Here is a 21,374-nt window from a genome sequence, read left to right as displayed (position 1 = left end):
AATAAGATTGAAGGACAACAACATGAAATGCTAACCAACATAAATTGTGTCATTAGATGAAAAGAAACCATGGCCAGTGCATGAATCATGTTTGATTGTATACAACAAAATGATCCAAAATAAACTACATAGATAGTACATGACATTAGAACAAAAATGACTAGTTAACAATTCACCCTCACAACAACAACCAAATAGTTCACCAAATAGATGACTAAATCTTTCCAATGCCTTTCAACTTCAACTCTGCGCTTTTCATAAGATCTTTCTTTAGTTCTTCACATTGTCGGTAATGCTGTATAGCTTTACAAGATTCCAACTCCAAAGGCATTAATTTTCCAACAATACGACTTATTTCATTGTCTTCTCTCGTAGACGCCTCCGGTATGTCTGACAATCATAAATATCTTCTTCAAAAATGTGAAACCCACATCCGCGCTTTCCGTCATAAGATGACTTTGGGCAACAATAAAACCTCCGACCTTCATATTTTGATGTAATGAGCTTGGCAAGACCATCCCCACACAGACACAAGCGAAATTCATCCAACCAACACCAAAATCCACATTCCCTTTCATTAAAGCCTCTCTACACAAATAGTGAATGATCGTAACTACATTTGAATAGTTTCAAATACTTCAAATAATGTATATAAAATATAGTAAAAAATGATACCGCTTGTGGACACTTTGTGAACCATCGATTGGGATTGCACTCAGTTCTAAAAGCAACACCTTAAGAAAACTATTCGAGCAAGCACACACAATCTGTTATTTTTTCTACGAAATCCAGTATATCATTGATTTTCTATTGCCAAAAATACAGAGACCTTTATTATAAGTTCAAAATAGTATCTAAATAAACACACACAACCACACTATTATCTTTTTATTTCGGTTAGTCGAGCCATCACCTGCAAAACAATATCCTAAGAGAAACAAAATATAACATGACATTAGACCCTATTTGAGAGAAATTTCTCACAAATTCATCACATCAGACATCAATATATCAATTTAGGGCAAAATCAGATTACTTTCTAAAATTTTACAACACTTAGAACATATAATCAAAGCAATTTCTCTCAAATTCATCACATCAGACAACTAGATATCAATTTAGAGCAAAGCAGATAATTTCCATAATTCATAACACTTAGAATATATAATCAAAGCAACTTCTCGTAAATTCATCACAATAGACATTCAGAGATCAATTTAGGGAAAAATCAACTTAATTTCTAAAATTTCAAAACACTTAGAGCATATAATAAAAGCATTTTCTCACAAATTCATCACATTAGACATCTGGATATCAGTTTATGGCAAAGTCAGATTAATTTTTAAAATTTTAGAACATTTTTTGTTGAGAAATCGACTACGATCTACGTTAGTCGTTACGAGGTGTTGATACATCATGAAGATGTGATGAGCACGATAACGGCCTAATTAGGCATGTACACGGTAGCTTATTGGATCGGATATAGGCATATCCGTATCAGGTACCTGATATCCCGATAATTATCCGACTGATATTATCCGAATCCAATAATATTAAAAGATATCGGATAATCTGAAAGAAAACAAAATTTTATATTTTAATTTTAAATTAACCTTTACATCTAAATAATAAATCTCAACTATAAATTTTATATATTATTATTAATAAATTTTATTTTATTATATTTTTATATTACTTATTAGATACAGATATTTAACGAATCAAATATTGGTGTATCCGTATCCGATATCCAATAAGCAGATATACGATAAGGAATATCCGAGTCTCTATCCGATATCCGAGATTTTGGATATTTTCTTAAAATTCGAATACAAATACGGATCGGATGTCGAATATCCGGATATCCATTGACAGAAGTACGCCTAATTTAAACCATTGATGAAAGAGGCCTAACGCCCAACAATATGAAAGAGGCCTAAAACCCGGCAAATTATTACATTATTTACTATATTTATCGCCTAATTACATGGGATAAATCAGCGCAGTTTCTCCCTAATTCATCACATTAACATCAAGGCACAATCTGGGGCCAAAACCAACCTAACCCTCCCAAATTCGAGCTTCGGTCATTGAGAGCATTTGGTAATAGTGTATTTATGAATGTAGTATTAATAATATTAGGAAATTATTGTATTTAGAAATGTGTTTATGAATATCTTAGATTTTTGGAAAATAATTATACTTGTATATTTTTTTTGTTATTCTAGATCAAGATAAGATCCTTTTATGTTGGTAGTTTTATTTGTATATATGTAGAACCCTAAAAGGAGAATAAGATGATTTGAATTTCCGCAATTTATTATGATAGAGCCATAGTCGTTTGAGGATTCAAGCATGGCCGACGGCGGGAATAACCCTATCAGTGAGATGAGGAAGACGATATCACAGTATGATATCACTTCTCTTGACAATCCAGGTTTGTTAATCATTCAAGATCAACTTAAAGGATAAAATTATGGTGAATGGGCTTGTTCATTCTTTACGACCTTGACAACTCGAAAGAAGTTTGGGGTATTGACGGAACGACAGTGGAACTAAACGAAAAATCGAGTGAGTATGAAGATTGATGGACGATTAATTCATTGTTGGTTTCTTGAATTCGCAATACTGTTGAACCGACGTTGCGATTTAAAATCTCACACGTGGAAGTAGCAGAAGTTCTTTGGAATGATGTTTGAGATCGGTTTTCTATCACTAATGGACCATAAATTCAACAATTGAAATCTGAACTTGCTGATTTCAAACAAAGAGGTATGAATATTGTAGACTACTATGGTCGACTCAAGAAAATTTGGGATGAACTCGGAAATTATGAACAACTGCCGACGTGCAAGTGTGGAAGGTGTACTTGTGATACCATGTCAATTTTGGAGAAGAAATAAGAAGAAGAAAAAGTGCATTCGTTTCTTCTTATAGGGTTTGATGAGAATGTGTATGGCACAGTCAGATCTAACATCTTAGCTCAAGACCCACTTCCTAATATGAACAAAGTGTACTCAACTTTGATTCAAGAAAAGCGAGTCAAAATGACCTCTCGAGGAAAGGATGAACGAGCAGATATCATGACCCTTACTATCAAAATACGATCAGATGGACGCTAGAAATCTAGCTTGGTATGTTCATATAGCAAGATGGTTGGACATGAATCGAAGAGTTGTTTCACCTTAAATGGATATCCAAAATGGTGGGGTGATCGACCTCGCATCAATGGCAAAGGAAAGGGACGAGGAAGGAGTGAATCGAGTACCCGGGGGGCTCGAAGTTATCTAGGTGGTCATCGTGCTAACGTTGTTTAGACTGACTCTACCGAACATCAAACAATAACTAAGTTAAAGGACTCAGTAATACCACTGAGGTTTTCCGCCGAACAGTGACAACAACTTCTTGGGATGTTAGACGGAACAAAACTTGCTACAACTGAAAAGATGACAGGTAAGTCAATTTGTTGGATTATAGATACGGGTGCTTCTAACCACATGACAGGAACCTTTGGTGATCTTCACGTGAGAGAGATCAACTCATATGTCGTGGAATTGCCGAACGGAAGTGTGACTATGGCCGAGAAAGAAGGAACTATCATTCTTGACGAAAATTTTGTCATGGAAAATGTCTAATATGTGCCATTTTTGAATCGTAATTTAATGTATGTCTCAAAGTTAACCGACGACTATGATTATTTCGTCAGATTCACTAAAAAGTTGTGTGTTATACAGATGTTGATTAGTGCTGGTGAAAGACACAATGGACGCTATAATTTCTGGGGTATACCATGGGAAGCACAGGCTTTGAAGATAAATAAAACGACACCTATTGATGTTTGGCACAAACGTTTGGGTCATCCGTCACTTCAAGTGAGAAAGTTAGTACCTCAATTTGTCTCAACAAATTTGTAGTAATAGTATTAGTAACAGCTTGCAGCAGAATTGTGATGTTTGTCAAAGAGCAAAACGAAGTGGAGATAAATTTCCTATTAGTGAAAATAAAACGTCTAGTATTTTTGAACTGATTCATTGTGTGTGGGGTCCTTATAACACAACTTCATCTTATGGTGCGCCTTATTTCTTAACAATAGTAGATGATTTTTCTCGTGCTGTTTAGATTTACTTATTTGTCGATAAGAAAGAAGCACCACAAAAATTAAAAATGTTTGTCTCAATGGTTGAAAGACAATTTGAGAAACGTGTAAAATATTGCGAAGTGATAATGGAAAAGAATTTACATGCATACGCCAATACTCTCTAGATGAAGGAATTGTATTTCAGACGTCCTGTGTTGGAACACCTCAACAAAATGGGAGAGTCGAGAGGAAACATCGATACATTTAAAATGTGGCTAGAGCTCTTAGGTTTCAAGGATCGCTTCCCATTGATTTTTGGGGGGAATGCATATTAACTACAAATTATTTAATAAGTCGGACTTCGTCTTTAATATTGAAGGGGAAAACACCTTATAATATATTATATGGTAAGGAACCCACATATGACCACTTGGGAATATTTGGTTTGTTATGTTATGCACATGTTAGGACAGGAGGTAAATTTGCTAGTAGAAGTAGAGATGTGTTTTTATAGGATACCCGTATGGAAAAAAAAGTTGGTGTTTATATGATTTGGACAAAAAAGATTTCTTTGTATCTGGAGATGTGGTGTTTTCTGAAGGAACTTTTCCTTTTGCTGACACATCTAATCTAGAAGCAAGTGAAGTATCGACAATTGAACCCGTCGATGTTGATTTAGGACAGACTTCGGTTTTGATATTGAGGGGGGCACCGAAGCAGAGGCAGATTTAACGGAGTCAGTTGGTCCAAGAGTCACGCCAATAGATTTGAATCTAAGAGATGATGAAGAAAACTCGGGCAAGGGTAAATGACGAAGAGAACCTTCAGTTAGACTTCGGATTATGTAACTAATGCAACCCGGAATTGAGTCCATCTGCCTCCACTTCATTCGTACCACGATATCCTTCAAGTAGTCCTTATCTTATAACTAATTATGTGAATTGCGATAAATTTTCTGCACGACATAGCCATTTTCTCGCAGCTATGATAGTGGAGCGAAAACCTACCCATTGTTCTAAGGCTGTTAAAGACATCCGGTGGCGGGACGCCATGCGTCATGAAATTGATGCTTTGGTTTTCAATGACACTTGTGAAATCAAAGAATTTCTTGAGGGAAAGAAAGCTCTAAGGTGATAGTGGGTCTACAGGGTGAAATAAACTCCGACGGTACTATTGAGCGATTGAAAGTCATTCTAGTGATTCTTGGGAATCACTAAATTAAAGGGATTGACTACATAGAAACATTCTCTCTCTATAACCTTCCCCCCCAAATATCTCTCTCTAGAAATCTACATGAAAAACTCAAGTTTTCTTCGTCTTCTTCGGCGGACGGAGGGGTTCCTCCGCCTGATCCTGTTTCTTTGGAAGGGGATGTTACCCGTTTTAGCGTTTCCATTCATTCATCCATCTATTCAAGGTATTTGAAGTATATCAGAGAGGAAAGGAAGAAATAAAATGAATTCATTGTTTCTCTTAGATTCATCTGATTGGAGTTGATTAACTCATCAAATTCTCTTTTATGGGATATGTCATCAATTTAACCATCAGAGTCTAGGCACCTTCTTTGATTTTGATCTTTTCTTTCTAATTGATTAGTAAGATGGTAAAGGGATAACTTCAATTTACATCTTCGACAAGGAGTTCAGTCATGCGAGATAAGCCGAGATATGTCAAAGGAGTTGTTTCACAGAAGAAATCGTCGATGATTCAGTATTTCAATATAATTAGTATACTGATTTTGGCGGCTCTTTAATGGTGGCGGTGACTTCCCGGTAATTGTGGTGGCGGTTCTCTCAGCTGGGGGCACTTTTAGTCTTAGTTCATTAATTTTGTCAACCTTTAGGGTCTTTTCATTCTCGATCTTGAGGACCTTTTCTTTGTCGACCTTTAGGGTCTTTTCTTTGAGTCTGTGTCTTGTTTAATTCCTTTCCCTTCATGAGGCACTTTACATTCGAAGGTTCTGTGTAGAACTTGACGTTGTAACTCTCATGTACTTCTCAGATGAATAAGAATTCTCATACCATGTAAGATGTAATCGATTTCACTATGAATATTATTGTGGTTTTACTCAAAAAAATAATAATATCTTGTTGTTGCAGCTACAAGGAATTGAGAAGTACATCAAATGGATGTACATAATGCGTTTCTCCATGGTGATCTCACAAAAGAGGTCTATATGAAGATGCCACCTGGTTTCAGGTAGAGAGTGGGACGAAAGTCTGTAAACTCAAGAAGTCTCTTTACTGAAGGATATATTTCCTCGGTCTGAAGGAATGGTATCCTTCCGAAGGAATGTCCTTCAACCAAGATGTCAATGCGTACGATTTGGCGAATAGGATCATGATGACCTTACTCGGAAGATCATTAGTCCGGTCGAATTAGGGGTCGTAATGCTTAGCTAGAAGCCGCTTACGATCGTCGGGTAACTTCAGTAATCCGCAACTAACATAGACTGGATCCTACAAGAATTACACATAAGAGTGATGGTTTGAACAGAGATAATTGACTAGTGATATATTGGCAAATAAGTGGATTGGATCCATTATTGGTAAGGGCAAATAAGTTCGGAGGAGTCCGAACACATACACACACTTCCGAACCCGAAAGGGAGGCCTGGGAAGGCTAAAGGTGGGTCGGCCATGTGATGGTCGACCATCTCATGGCCGGTTAGGCCCTAAGTGGGCCGACCAAGGAAGCCCATAAAGGGTTATGTTGGTCGGCCACACTGGGGGAACCCTAAAAGGGTATTTTGTGAAAAAATCTTCTAATTAGGTCTTTATGAATCTTAGTTTGGGTAAAACACCTATTCTAGGGATTTTTATATAAGGACCAAATTAGACAACCTAAAAGCAGTACAAGAGGACCAACAGAGTTCAGAGAGTTCAGAACAGAATTCAGTGTGTATAACTCAGAGAGAGCTGTCTGGGAGAGAGAAAAGGAGTTTCTCTCTATTATCTAGTCAAGAAGAAGGAGTTCTTCATCTCAACCTTCAAGAAGGTCCTAGCTGACTCGAAGGAAGGAGTTCAAGTCATACACTCGGTGTCTCAAGTAGAGGAGGTACAATTGGAGTTCTTATCTTCCGAATACTGGTCGGGATTTAGTTCGTGGGAAAGCGATTAAAGGTAATCATCTTTCTATTTTAGTTCCTTGATTAGTTCTTGTATATCGATCCTGGTAATCTAATGTTAGACATATGATGTTTGAGATTCCGCTTAGGACATTAGATAGTTGTATTAGATACACATAAAACCCAACATTTACGAGCTGAAACAAATACCACGATTCTGGCTTGCTAACTTATCTACTGCTTTGAAGAAATACAAATTTTGTCAATCATATTCCGATTATTGCTCATTTACTCTACGACCGAGTTCAGTTTTTCTTAACGTTTTAGTATATGTTAATGATCTTATTATCTCAGGTAGTCACTCTGACGATATTCAGAAATTCAAAGATTATCTCAGTAATTGGTTTCACATGAAAGATTTCGATACTCTGAAATACTTTTTGGGGTAGAAGTTGCTCGTGGTCCAGATGGATTTGTGTTGTGTCAGCGTAAATATACGCTTGACATTATTTCTGAAGTCGGGCTGCTCGGAGCTCGACTAGCTGTTGTCCTGTAGGAACAAAATCATCGATTGGCCATATCTACCAGTTGAGAGCTTGATGATCCAAAACCCTAACGTCGGTTGGTGGGTCTGCTGATTTATTTGTGTTTTACTCGACCTGATTTATCATATAACGTGCACGTCTTATCTCATTTTATGCAACAACCTCGAGTATATCATTGGGAGGCGGCATTACGGGTTGTTCGTTATCTCAAGGTTACTCCAGGTCAAGGTATCCATTTGCAGACCAAGTGTGATTTGCAGCTACATGGATGGCGTGATGCAGATTGGGATAGTTGCCCACTTACCCGAAAGTCTCTTACTGGTTGGGTGGTTTTATCAGACCTTGGCGTGTCACCAGGGCCGTGCATGACCCAGTGCGGGCAGGGCGCCCGCACTGGGCCCCCCAATCAGTGGGGCCCACAAGACATTGTAATTAATTAATAAACGACTGTGACAGTAACGGGAGTTTCAATTCGTTTTGAAAATGATGAGGCTAAAACTTCCTATTAACTGCCCACTAATGTTGGCCCACATGTGCTTTGATTTTTTATTTTTTTGATGGGGAGTACGTTGATTTTCAAAAAGACTCTTTTCTATCTCTCTTGAAAAGCTAATTTTCAATTGATTTCATTCTCTCTCCTTTCTATTTGTTTGTCTTTCTAAGTTGATATTTTCACTTTCCTTAAACATTAAAATTTTCATTCTTCTTTTCTCTCTCCATACTATATATCCAACATAATTAAATCTCTATATTTATATCCTTCTTTTTTTGTTAAAAAAGAAGTTTAAGTTTATTACGTATAAAATAGTTTTCTTAATTTTGAAATTCAATAGTATCCACCAACAATTGATAGTTCGTTGTAAGAGCAACTCCAATGTGGGGGGGCTGGGGCTCCCAAATTTTGTGGCTCCCAAATTCAAAATTTGGGAGCCCCAGCCCACATGCTCCAACCCGGGAGCCAGGCCCGGCCCTGGGCCCAAAGCAGGCAAAGCCTTGCTTTGGGCCCCCACATTTTAGGGGCCCCCAAACTCCACAAAGTTTCAATGTAAATCTATTTTTATTATGAATTTTAAAGGCCCCTCAATTAGTAACTTAAAGATTGGGCCACATTTTTATTACCCAAGCAATTGTTTTACATTTCTGTGGGCCCACCAACTCAATAAAGTAACCCTATAAATGCTTCCCCACTTACTTTTCTTCCCTCCCATTATCCTTCCTTCCCACACTTTAAAAACCCCCAATTCCCAGCCAAACGTGAAATGCAAAGCCACTTAGCCACCTGAACCGAGTTCTCCATTAAACTATTAAAGGCTACCATTATTTTCCACTCCACTATCACAACATCAAGTCAACACAAATCATCACTAAGAGGTAATTTTTGTTCACTTTCTATACATCTCTTAGTAATCTACTATTATATAATGGGATTGTTCAACTATCATTATTATTTGATTTCTTCAAGACCTAGGTTTTGACATTTTGAGTTTCCTCTTTCACTCTCTCTCTCTAGTCTCTAATCTTACTAAATATGAAATATGTGTAACTAATGTGTTGTTTATAGTCTATATATTATTAGATGTTTCAATTGTCACTAGTTAATTTGATATTTGACAAAACCTAACTAACTATTGTTCCTATTAAGTTATTATTTTTGTTATTATCATGTGATATAGTTTTTCTCATTGACTTTTGAAGATTTAGCTATGCTTCCAAATAGAGTACGAAAGTATGTATCCGGATCCGAAAAAAGGAAAAAGAAGAAAAGAGAAGAAGAACTAATTCAATCCCAAGTTGGTGCCCTTGATCGATTTATTAGACACAATAGAGACGTAAACATTGAAAGTGCGGGAGACGTTACAACAAATGATAATAACATGAATGAGGACATTGTAGATGATATTGAGAGAGAGAATACAAGTCAACCCTTATGTGACAATACAAATGAAGATCTCGTTAACGAAGAACTCATAAATGAAGAACACGGACCTAAAAATATCTTTGATCCGGGAAATTGGGACATCATTGATCAAACTTTGCCTGTTATTCGTTCAGACATTTTTACTAGATTTTTTTTGTTCCGGACTTCCGAAGATCTCATAACTTCTAAGTGTTTTGGCACATAAATGTTCAAAACTTTAAAGGTTCAGAAACTTTAAAGTTTGAAACTTTTAAAAGTCCGGGACATTAAAGTTTTTAATCATTAAGTTCGGAAACCTTTTTATTAAAAACTTTGAAAATCAGGAGATTTTTTTATATTAAAATCAGATTATATTATTTCAAATCTTAGCCGTCCAAACTAATGTTTGATATTACAATGAACGTTATATTATTATTTTAAGAGCTAAACTTGATTTTAGAATGAACGTTCAGGACGTTCCCATATTACTGGCTATAAACACATAGACGTCTTCGACTCGCGTAAAAAGAATTAAAAGTAAATAAAAAAATCAATTGCTTATATGAAAAAATATTTTTTTTTTTATAAGAGGTGGATGCTATGGAGACAAACAAATTATATTAGGAGTTCGAGGGGGGGGGGGGGGGGGAAGAGAGATTTGAGATAAGGAGAAATCAACAACATTAAAGAGATAAGAAAAAAAAAACATTTTTAGGTACATCCAAAGTAGGAATTCAAAGATCCACCTGTTTAGGTGGATCTTTGAATTTGACTAATTTATGAGTAAATTTGTCTCGAAAAGTCCTTGGGCCAGATCTTTGATTAAAAGTTCTTAATTTTTCATAAAAAAATAAATAACGCGTTCTTTTAAAATTCTTAAAAAATGATCTAAACCAATAACACGAAACTTTAAAGTTCTTAAATAAAGGTCTGAACCAATAACACAAAACTTCGAAGCTCTTAAAAAAAGGCCGACACCAATAACGCCAAACTTCAAAAGTCTTAAAAACTTTGAAGATCTGTTAAAAGGTCTTAACGAATAACCCCCACTAAGGGACTTTTTGGTACAAAAAGGTCCGACAAGAATTACTAGTTTTGATTTTCCTTTGGATGAACATGGTAGACGTTTCTCTCCGACATATTATACTCGTACTACTATAAATGGTGATAAGTATGATAGGATATGGCTTGTATATTCAATTTCGAAAAATAAAGTATATTGTTTTTGTTGTAAGTTGTTCGCTTGTGGAAATACTAGCAAACTAGCATTTGAAGGGTTTGAAGATTGGAGAAATCTTACGGGAAGACTTAAAAGTCATGAATGTAGTAAAGATCATTATGAAGCTTCGACTAAATGGCATGAATTAGACGTTAGATTGCGAAGAGTCGAAACTATTGACAAACATATTCAAGAACAACTTAACAAAGAGAAGGAACATTGGAAAAAAGTTTTGAATAGGATAGTTGGTCTTGTGAGAACTCTTGCTAGGAGAGGTTTAGCCTTTCGTGGGACTAGTGAGAAGATTGGTGAAGAAAATAACGGGAACTTTTTGGGCATTATTGAATGGGCTGCGGAGTTTGATGAAGTACTAAAATTGCACCTTCAACGCATTAAAAGTGAAGAAATTCATTATCATTATCTTAGTCACAAGATCCAAAACGAATTGATATTGATGTTAGCTTCTGAGACTAAGAACATGATTGTTAAGAGAATTCAGGATGCCAAGTACTACTCCGTTATACTTGATTGCACTCCTGATGTAAGTCATGAGGAACAAATGTCGTTAGTAATAAGATGTGTCAATGTTGCAACAACTCCCATAAAAGTGGAAGAATTTTTCCTTGGGTTCTTAAAGGTGGAAGATACATCCGGACAAGGTCTTTTTAATGTCCTTAAGAATGAATTAGATAATCTCCATTTGAATATCGATAATGTTAGAGGACAAGGATATGATAACAGATCTAATATGAAAGGTAAACATAAAGGTGTACAAAAAAGATTGATTGACATAAATCCAAGAGCATTCTACACGCCTTGTGGTTGTCATAGTCTTAATCTTTTACTTTGTGATATGGCTAACTCGTGTCCTAGAGGGATTTCTTTCTTTGGAGCGGTGCAAAGTATTTATGTATTATTTTCATCTTCACCAAAGCGTTGGCAAATCTTGAAAGAGAAAGTACATGGTTTTGATGGTATCACACTAAAATCTCTTTCACAAACTCGATGGGAAAGTCGTGTTGAAAGTGTCAAAGCAATACGGTATCAAGCTCCACAAATAAGAGAAGCTTTACATAAATTGGTGGAAACAAGTGATGATTCAAAAACGGTTCATGATGCTGAAAATATAATAACGCAAGATTTTGGGAATTTTGAGTTCTTGCTTAGCATGGTTATTTGGTATAATATTTTGTTTGTAGTAAATTCTGTTAGCAAAGCACTTCAAACCGAAGATATAGATATTAATGTTGCATTAGATAAATTGGAAGGACTCATTCGTTATCTTCAAAGTTATAAAGAAGTGGGATTTGAAGAAGGCATGATTGAAGCTAAAGAGATTGCAACTACAATGGGGGTCAAACCTATATTTCGAGAAAGACGTATCGTTCGTAGAAGAAAACAGTTCGACGAGAATGTAAATGAAGATACATCACTATCAGCTGAAGAATCCTTCAAAATAAATTACTTCCTATACATATTGGATCATACCATTTCTTCATTTAAGAGTCGATTTGAACAATTTCAAGAGTACAAAAGAATATTTGGTTTTTTGTTCGATTTGAATAAGTTAAACTCTATAGATGATGGTGGTTTAAGAGATTCATGTGCCTCCCTTGAAACTTTTCTAAAGTTTAACGAGTCATATGATATAGACGGACTTGATTTGTTCTCAGAGTTGAAAGTGTTGAAACATCTTGTACCAAGAGAGGTAAAATCACCAATTGAAGTGTTAAATTTTTTGAAAGAAATGGAAGGCTTCTATCCAAATGCGTGGATCACATACAGAATTTTGTTAACTATACCCGTCACCGTTGCATCTGCCGAAAGAAGTTTTTCAAAGTTGAAGTTGATCAAGTCTTATATTCGATCTACTATGTCACAAGAAAGGTTAAATGGGTTAGCTATCTTGTCGATTGAGAAAGAGATGGCTGAAAATCTTGACTACTCGACTATTATTAGTGATTTTGCATCTAAAAATGTACGAAGAACAAAATTTCAATGAATATAATCATTATTATCCTTTTGAAATATAGATATAATGAAAATTTTGAAGTACTTGTGTATTTGTTTTTATAATTATGATTTGCGCATAGTATAGGGGCCTCATTTTCGGATCTCGCTTCGAGCCCCCAAAATGTCAGGACCGGCCCTGCCGGGAGCCCCGAGGTTGGGCTCCCGGTGGGGCTGGGAGCCCGGGCTGGGGGGCTCCCAGCCCCAAATATGGCCGTTGGGGGTCTCCCAACGGCCATATTTGGGGTGGATCCCCTAAAAAGGGATCCACCCCACTTCTTTTTAATTTTTTTTTAAACTAATTTTTTTTTCAAAAAATATAAATTGTTTTAAATTTGTTTTTTCAATTATTTCTCTAATTTTTTCTTTTTTTAATTTTTTTTATATTTTCAAAATTCCTTCTCTCTCTCGAACATAATATTAAATTTCAATTTTATATTTAAAATTAATAATTTATAGTTGAAAATTGAAATTAAAAGTCCGCACACGTACATTACACACGTGCATAATTTTGATTTGGGAGCCCCTGTTAGGAGCCCGACGTTGGAATTGAAAAAAGCCCCGGGGCTCCTAAAAATCAAGGGCTCCCAAAATTGGGAGCCCGAGCCCCACATTGGACTTGCCCTAAGTACATATATACCAAAATTCTTGAGGTCGCATGTTAGATTCTTTGTTAAACTTGTGTAATTAAAATTATAAATAAAATGGACTTCAGGCCAGTCCGGTGAGAATTTAAAATTTGGCCGTTATCGTGCTTATTAATTTCCAAAAAACAAAATAGATTCAATAATTTTCAGTAATTTACAAACTATTCATAGCCATTTTCAAATTATTGTGAGTTTGTTTGTTATTTTGCTTTTACATTTTTTTACTTTTTATTAGATAAGGGCCCCAACTCAAATTTGGCACCGGGTCCACGAATTCTCAGGCACGGCCCTGCGTGTCACCCCCACAACCTATATCACTGTGATAGTCAAACGACTTTACATTTATCTAACAATTCGGTTTTCATGAGTTACACAGTTAGCGATGAGCTGCTTGTTGGTACTATTGTTTGTTCCGTCCAACTCGCAGCTCGTTGACATTTTCGCTAAGGCATTCGGGACTCATCAATACGATTTTCTTCTTTGCAAGTTGGACATTCGCGATCTCCATGCTCCAACTTGAGGGGAGGAGGGGTTTGAGAATATTTGGTAATATTGTATATAGGAATGTAGTATTGAGAATAATAAGAAAATATTATATTTAGGAATGTGTTTAGGAATATCTTAGATTTTAGGAAATAGTTATACGTGTATATTTTCTTGTTATTCTGTATCAAGATAAGATCTTTTTATTTTGATAGTTTTCCACAATTTATTATCTATTTGTAGAGAGAGAGTTAGACATCAAAGATAAAGAGGTACAAGAGCTAGAAAATATGTCTAATCTTTGAACCTTACTCACCATTATACATTGAAGTCCTAGTTGGTAACGATTTTCGACCACACCTTCCCAAAAACCGAGCTTCAAAACCGCCAAAAGTTGAGCTTCAAAGAGAAAGAGGTAAGTGAGAACCTAGCTTTTGGTCGAGATGAAAACTACAAAAACCCTTACCTCGATCTGATTTGAACCATAAAAACCGAGTTGAGAACCACAAAAACCTTATCGTTGTGCTTTGGAACAAAGAAGCTAGAATCCTAGATTTTGGTCGAGATGAGTTCTGACCAAAAGCTAGTTGGGTCTTTGTTTTTTTATATGACCTTATCTTAAAATACCAAACTTTGAGGGACTAAACGCAAAAATCGTTACAAAGCACTTCTGCCCCACCTCTACACGTCACCCGTTGTGCCCAACTGGAGCGCCAGCTCACCCGGTCGGGATTCAGAGGTCTCAGGTTTGATTCCCCAAAGAAGTAGAATCCATCGGTTTGAATTTGGGTTATTAAAGGTATAAATAATAAATAATGTAATAAATTTGTTGGACTATAGGCTCTATGTTGTGTGGCTTTAGGCCTCTTTCAATATTGGTTTAACTTAGGTGGTTATCGTGATTATCACATCTATTTTTCACACTTGAGGCCGTAGGATTTTTAGATATTTTCTTAAGAGCAGCATAAAATTGCATTTTAGGAATCTATCTACCACTCCACTCAATTTCTACCGTCCCCAAAGCATCAACTTTTAAAAGAGGTTATTCCATATAAGTGCACTCCTAACAAAGTGACAGTAACACTTTCTCGGATCTCTCCTATCGAACATATTCCACACAGAAAAGGTTAAAATCTGTTTTTTTTTTCTCTATTTACGCAGTAATTGAATTGGATCATAACCTATACCATTTTATACTCTCAGGTGATCTAATATTTTTATCATAAATCTAGATTATTTATGAATAAATTTGTATAGATCTAAATTAATCTTCAATTTCAGCAATACATTTCTCCCTTATATTCTTACTGAAAGATATCATTTTAGGGTTTTCAGTGATTTGGGTTATTTGAGACCTGAAAGTAATTAGATCGGTTCAAATCACTGTGAACTTGTACTCTTCCTTATTGTATACCCTAGTTAATTGGATAATTTCTGCTGAATTTTGTTCTTCTGATTCTGAGTTTTAATATGTTTGAATTCAAATTTAACTTTTCTTAAGACCTGTTTATAAGTTGGTGATTAGTAGTGTTTACTGTTCTTAGTTTAGTGTTGGCAAATAATTTTAAAGAGATGTAAGGTATGAAAGATTTCGGAAACCCTTGACTGTTTTTTTTTTGAAGACTAGTGATGATCAGTCAAAATCCACCATCCCCATAGAAAAATCAAAAGAAAAGGAGGGTTTCTTATTTATGAAAAAAATGCTATCTGGGGATTGCTTTGCCTTTTTTGTTCATTTCCTTCAATTTTCTTTGGGTGTCCTCTCTGATCCGATAAAATTAGTGTAACAGTTATTAGATGACATTAACATGCCTAGATGTGAACATACTTGGCATTACGCTAAATGTTTCTCTTATAATTAGTTTTCACCTTGCTTTGCATTTGAAATTCTAGTGTAGTGCTAATTGCTAAAAGATTGTGTTGAATATCCTGATTATGCAGTAAGTCGTAACAATGGAGGGTACTGTTTTCACCCCTTGTTTGGAAGGAATGAACAATGTCAAATCGGAAGAAGGGAAAATGCTGACAAAGCCTTTCTTGGATACATGCAAGCTCATCCTTCCTGTTATAGGTATTTGATTAACGATTGTTGCAAAAATGTATATTTTCTTTTTAGCAAGTAAACATAGTGTGGGTCTCTGATGTATAGGTTGATTAGGCAATGCTCTTGTCAATTAGAAGCTAAGATACTCCGAAAGATTCGACTTTGATTTAGACTCACTGTGTGGCGTATTGCCAGTTAAAGAATCAAACTTTTCCGATATCACAAACTTTGTCTTGAGAGCATCATTTGACTTTATCAAATCATTTTAGTTCTTGGGACTTTTCACATATTAGTATGAATATCGTAGATTAGTCCTACAAATGCATGTCAAAAGCGGTGTTTTACCACACTTTTCGGCTTGACTAGTTTTTGTTGGGCCTCTGACAAGAAATTAACACTTCTCCTGTTTCTGGTTCCAGATAAATTTGGAGCTGCCATGGCACTCGTAAAATCTGATATTGGAGGCAACATAACGGTAAAATTTTATTTCTTCCCTCGCAGATGGATTATTCTCTCTTCCTGACATTATGCATTCACTTTCCTTTGTTGCACTCATTGCTGTTGTGGTTGAACTGTATTTGCAAAATGAAGTTTTCAAAAGAACAATGTTGAGATGCAATCTTAGCAAGCAGTTACATACCTACATATAATTAATGTGATTTAGAAATTTCAACATTTCCAAATTGCAAATTGAAGCAATAGGTAGTTTTCATAATTGTTTTGATCATCGATGTCTAGAAACTGTTGGTTTCACCAGTTGTATTCTTATTACATTCATTTCTGAGTTCTGACTGGATATACGCTCTTATTTTATCCCCAATTATAGCTGTGACATGAAGAGGCATCTAATTAACAAATAAAGTAATAGACAGTGACCCGGTGAGAGTTTTGCTTTGGTGAATGATTTCTTAGTTACTGCCCGGGCACCTTAATCTGCTGCAAGCCTGCAGTCTATATTCTTTTTATTTTAAAAGATTAGATTTTTTTATTTTATTTGCTTGTGTTTATATTCATTTGATTCGATTAGATCCATTCAAAACGGATCAAAACTGTAAACCATGGCTGCAAAATAAGTATCGAGTTGAATTATGATTCTATAAATGATTGATCTAGGTTGATCATTCAGCAACTTCTTCTACAATTTGCTTTTGTAGTCTCAATTTAGTAATCATTTTGTATTATTCATGCCCCTAGCTAGAGATTTCATTAAAATTTTCTTTCTGGATTTGAAGTTGAACTACACAGTTTGGTTACGAAATTTCGTCAATTTCTCCGAACTGCTTATTTCCTATTCTTATTTCTTCTTCTGTTCATTTTGCAGAGGTTGGAGACCAAATATTCTTCCAATCCTTCAGAATTCAACCACTTGTACAGTATGGTACAAGTAGAAGTTGAAGCCAAAACAGCAAAAGCTTCATCTAGTTGCACAAATGGTCTTCTCTGGTTGACAAGGTACAATTACCTTGTGCCTGTCTGCTCTTATGGATACTACTTTAGTTGAACTGTTTCTCTACCTTCTTTTATTTATCTAATTTTCTAATATGAAACGGGTAAGAGTATGGGTACGACGATATCCATAGGTGGTATGAGACATTGGATACAAGAAATCTCAATACGGGGATGCTGCCATAGATACTTCTTGCCTTTTTCTTTTACTATTAGGTCTTTATTGTTACTTCCCAATCAACCTTTGTTACGAAATACACAACCCAGAGTGTATTTCACTGCCCAACACTTCAACTTATGTAACGTAGTCTTTTAAAAAATTTGCTAGCATTTGATACTCAGATTTCTCTATCTGACACGCGAATACTTGTTCTGGTAGTCGGATAATCGGTTTGGGACTTTGGGCTGTAAGATACTCTTGTTATACTCTAGAGTACAGACATTTGAGTAGGTATAATTTAGATATTGTATGATATTGCTCGCAATCATGTTAGGACCACAAATGACTCTCTAGGTTAAGTTATTTTGTGTATAATGTAACAATGGAGTCCTAAATTTAAATAAAAGAGGAAGAACTTGTGGTAACTACAACGAGTAAACAGGTGGATAGTTGTATCCTTCTCATGGTCGTTGTCACTCCGGTATCCGAAACCTCTTTTTTTTTTATGTGTTTGATACTGATATCTGTACATGTAACCGTGTTACATATGCTGCCCCTAACACGATTTTGTGCAATTGCACCCTACATGTACGCAGTGGCGTGGTTGAGATTTTAGGGGCCCGGTGCGAAGTTTTAGTCGATGCCCTAATACAACAATATAAAAAAAAATGACACGTGAAATTTCTACAAAATTTATAATATTTTCACCTCTCTTGAGACAAGTAACATTCTACAATATAGCGGTGTCTTTTATTTAGAATGTGAAATATAAGTTCGACTCTCTTTGTCGTTTTGTAGTTTTGTTTAATCAGAGAAAAAATGACAAAATAAGAGTTTCGAGGAGGAACTGAACTTCTAACATCACGAGGACAAAGAAACTATTAATATCATTGTGCTTGGAACCCAAGAGGAAAACAATTCGACGTAAAAATATGTTTGGATGTAATCAAACCTCTGACCTCTCTCGATGTAAAAATAAGGCTACATATTAACTAATGTTCGTGAGTTGTAATCGTCTAAGAAGCATAACAACTTGAGGAGCGGAACTCAGTTCGGGAACTATCTGAAAAAAATGTGCTTTTGGGAGGACTCGATCCTCCAACCTCTCCCACACAAGTTAACAAGAACACCCATTAGACTACACACTAATAGTTGTTCATAATTGGATGCGAATTTATATGAAGAGTCCATCTATGGATAGGTTGTATTCGCCTTTACAAGTTAGGACGATGGGGCCCCTTGGGAGAGGGAGGCCCGGTGCGACGGCACCTCTTGCACCCCATCTCCCACGCCCCTGCATGTACGTACCTGGCTGTAGTAAATGGGGGTATCCTACTAGTAGTATCTAATATGAATATATGTCTTTGAAACGGCAAAAAGTACTAAATGGAGTATGCATGTTAATTTTATTTTTTGCCTATACGAGTATAAATAAATACGTCTATGCAGTTCTTTCTCATTTTACAGATATTTTCTTATATATACCTTGTGTTGATGAATTTTGTAGGGCCATGGACTTTTTGGTGGAACTGTTCCGCAATTTACTTGAGCACCCAGATTGGACAATGTCACAAGCTTGTACAGATTCCTACACCAAGACACTGAAACAATGGCATGGCTGGCTTGCCAGTTCAAGTTTCACTGTAATATCTCTTATATGTAGTTTACAGTATTTTGTTTATTTAAATTTTATCAAAATACAGAAATTACCTCAAATTCCAAATTGTTTTGAGAAATAACTCGTATTTCGAAAACATGCCACCTAACTGTAACTTGTGTGAAAACGGAGAAACTTGTTCTATTGATGACGTGATCACACAACTACCAACCCTTTTTCTAATTTAAGTTTTCTGAGTCCTAGTTTCATTCCATTTGATTTCCGTTAGACACTAAGAATTTTAAATATATTGAGTGAATTCATGTGATCTAATTATATTATCGAAATATTCATGTAATATTCATTTGTTCCTCGCTTGTTTTTGCCTTTTCTGATCTTCAGTTATCACTGAAAAACTGCAGCTTGCTTTGAAACTTGCTCCGGGTAGGGAAAAGTTCATGGAGGTGATAGGTGGAACGGGCGATATCAATGGAGATATTGAGAAATTCTGCACAAATTTTGCTCCTTTTCTTGAGGAAAACCACAAGTTTCTGGTAAGATCTCTCATCATGGTAGATTGAGATTAACTAGTGTAGTAGAAACATATGCACTATTTGGTTAGTTACCTAAGTAACGCGGAGGGTATCGTTGGACCCACGCGACAACTGAATATTCCACAAAGGGCAGCCAAGTAACCTCTTATGTGGGTAATATGGTATTATCATTAGATCATCAATCGTAACTATGGTCTATTTTGTTTGACACCACTTATTTAGGTTGGGATAAACTTTCTAAGCAAGTTAGTCAAGATTAGGGTTATTCAAAATAGGGGTTAAGGTGAATTAGGCCTTCCCAAAGACATGGTTAGATCATATTCTTGGGTTATACGTAGCACATTTAGGTATTCTTATTACCCATGTCTGAATTAATAAAACTCAAGTTGCAAACTTAAATCATATCTAAGTAAATGATAGTTCTATTTTTTAGATTTGCTACTTTTGATTCTTTTTTTTTCGGAAAACTAGAAGTATCATCTATTATGAAGAAACCCAAATGGAAAGAACGGAAGTATAAAGAAAACCAGAAAGAGAAAATGCTAACTGATCCAATTTATAACTATTGTTAATTTACTTTTCTTGGTTCAGGCTAGTGTTGGATTGGACAATTTGAAAGCTTCCTGATGAGGGCAAATCTCCCGATAACCAAATGGTGCTTTAAATGTTGCTGTTCATCTTCAAACCTAGAGCCATGAACTGTAAACTTTCAAACTAGAATAACTTTTACATTTGATGTTATACATTATTACTGCCAATCTCCTTTTGTTTTATGGTTTCCTTGAGATGTTACCTTGACTTTTATCAGCTTGTCAATATTTTGGCCACTACTGGGCCAGGCTAGGCTCGGAGCAGCCGAAGTGGTTGCTTTGTACCCCAAGGATATTAGTGGCCCTATTCAAAACCAAAGTTGGCCTCTGCACCATTTATCACTAAACAATCGATGGCTCTATTCTGCTTTTGTTGTTTAGGAGTCTAAATTTTGTTTCAATGCATCTTTGCTCTAGAGCCCACTGTTCTTATATCAGAATGCACAATATATCTCTTGAGCCTCATTGGCTCTTGATTAGGTTAACTTTGTGTTCAGAATACTCAAAGCTGACTTGTGGGGGATTATGGGAAGAAGAGAAAATAAGAAAGAGAGTGACAAAGGTGATGAGAAGGGAGAAGAAGAGAGAGAGAATATTTGTGAAAGGAAGGTTGAACATGGTGATGACTGATGATGATGATGGTCACAATGAGGATGGTGATTAGGAAAGAGAAGTTGTGTGTGTGAGAGAGAAAGTAAGAGAATGTTTAAGGATATCTTGGAAATTTTTGAAAAGATAACCACGGGACGGTCAATGAATGAAGATGTGAGGGGGTCATTTGAATATTTCGCTAAAGATAGGAGCTAGCAGAAATTTGGTCATAAACTAGGGACATTTGGAATACCACCCTATAAAAGTTCTTTCTACTTCACCTTGACCCTAGAGGTAATAGATTCCGTCATCTCAGGGTTAAAGTTGTACATACGCAAAATGCACACGTATCATTATCGTCGAATCTCTCTTTCTTCTGTCCTCCCTCTTCTTTTTCTTCAGCTTGAGCACCCTGAGTTTTTGCCTAGCCTTGAAGACCATTGTAC

At 35.9% G+C, this 21,374-nt stretch overlaps 2 protein-coding genes and 1 pseudogene across 4 annotated transcripts; all 3 read left to right on the top strand.

Moving 5' to 3' along the window:
• Window positions 1-2,355: 2,355 nt before the first annotated feature.
• Window positions 2,356-3,317, top strand: LOC147556226 (uncharacterized; annotated as a pseudogene).
• A 129-nt stretch (window positions 3,318-3,446) lies between these two features.
• LOC147556225 (uncharacterized) lies at window positions 3,447-12,808 on the top strand. The gene is made up of 6 exons (XM_086658599.1): window positions 3,447-3,453; window positions 3,505-3,629; window positions 3,735-3,872; window positions 9,364-9,729; window positions 10,823-11,534; window positions 11,742-12,808. Exons 1-6 carry the CDS (start codon window positions 3,447-3,449, stop codon window positions 12,806-12,808), a joined length of 2,415 nt encoding a protein of 804 aa, XP_086514725.1.
• A 1,969-nt stretch (window positions 12,809-14,777) lies between these two features.
• On the top strand, window positions 14,778-20,505 carry LOC147556224 (glycolipid transfer protein 1-like). Of its 3 annotated transcripts, none has more exons than XM_086664052.1 (7): window positions 14,778-15,072; window positions 15,888-16,017; window positions 16,410-16,465; window positions 17,312-17,442; window positions 19,104-19,239; window positions 19,616-19,747; window positions 20,339-20,505. In XM_086664052.1, the coding sequence occupies exons 2-7, from the start codon at window positions 15,900-15,902 to the stop codon at window positions 20,372-20,374; spliced, it is 609 nt and encodes a 202-aa protein (XP_086520178.1). In that variant the 5' UTR covers window positions 14,778-15,072; window positions 15,888-15,899; the 3' UTR covers window positions 20,375-20,505. The 3 variants fall into 3 exon arrangements, with proteins under 3 accessions (XP_086520178.1, XP_086520179.1, XP_086520180.1); XM_086664053.1 differs by having other exon boundaries at window positions 14,960-15,149; XM_086664054.1 differs by lacking the exon at window positions 14,778-15,072 and adding an exon at window positions 15,225-15,339.
• Window positions 20,506-21,374: the final 869 nt, after the last annotated feature.

This window comes from Eschscholzia californica, unplaced genomic scaffold, assembly GCF_041429995.1.
Source record: "Eschscholzia californica isolate CP2 unplaced genomic scaffold, dmEscCali1.0.p SCAF_2, whole genome shotgun sequence".
In the NCBI taxonomy this organism is placed as follows: Eukaryota; Viridiplantae; Streptophyta; class Magnoliopsida; order Ranunculales; family Papaveraceae; genus Eschscholzia; species Eschscholzia californica.
This window is presented reverse-complemented; position numbering and strand designations above follow the sequence as displayed.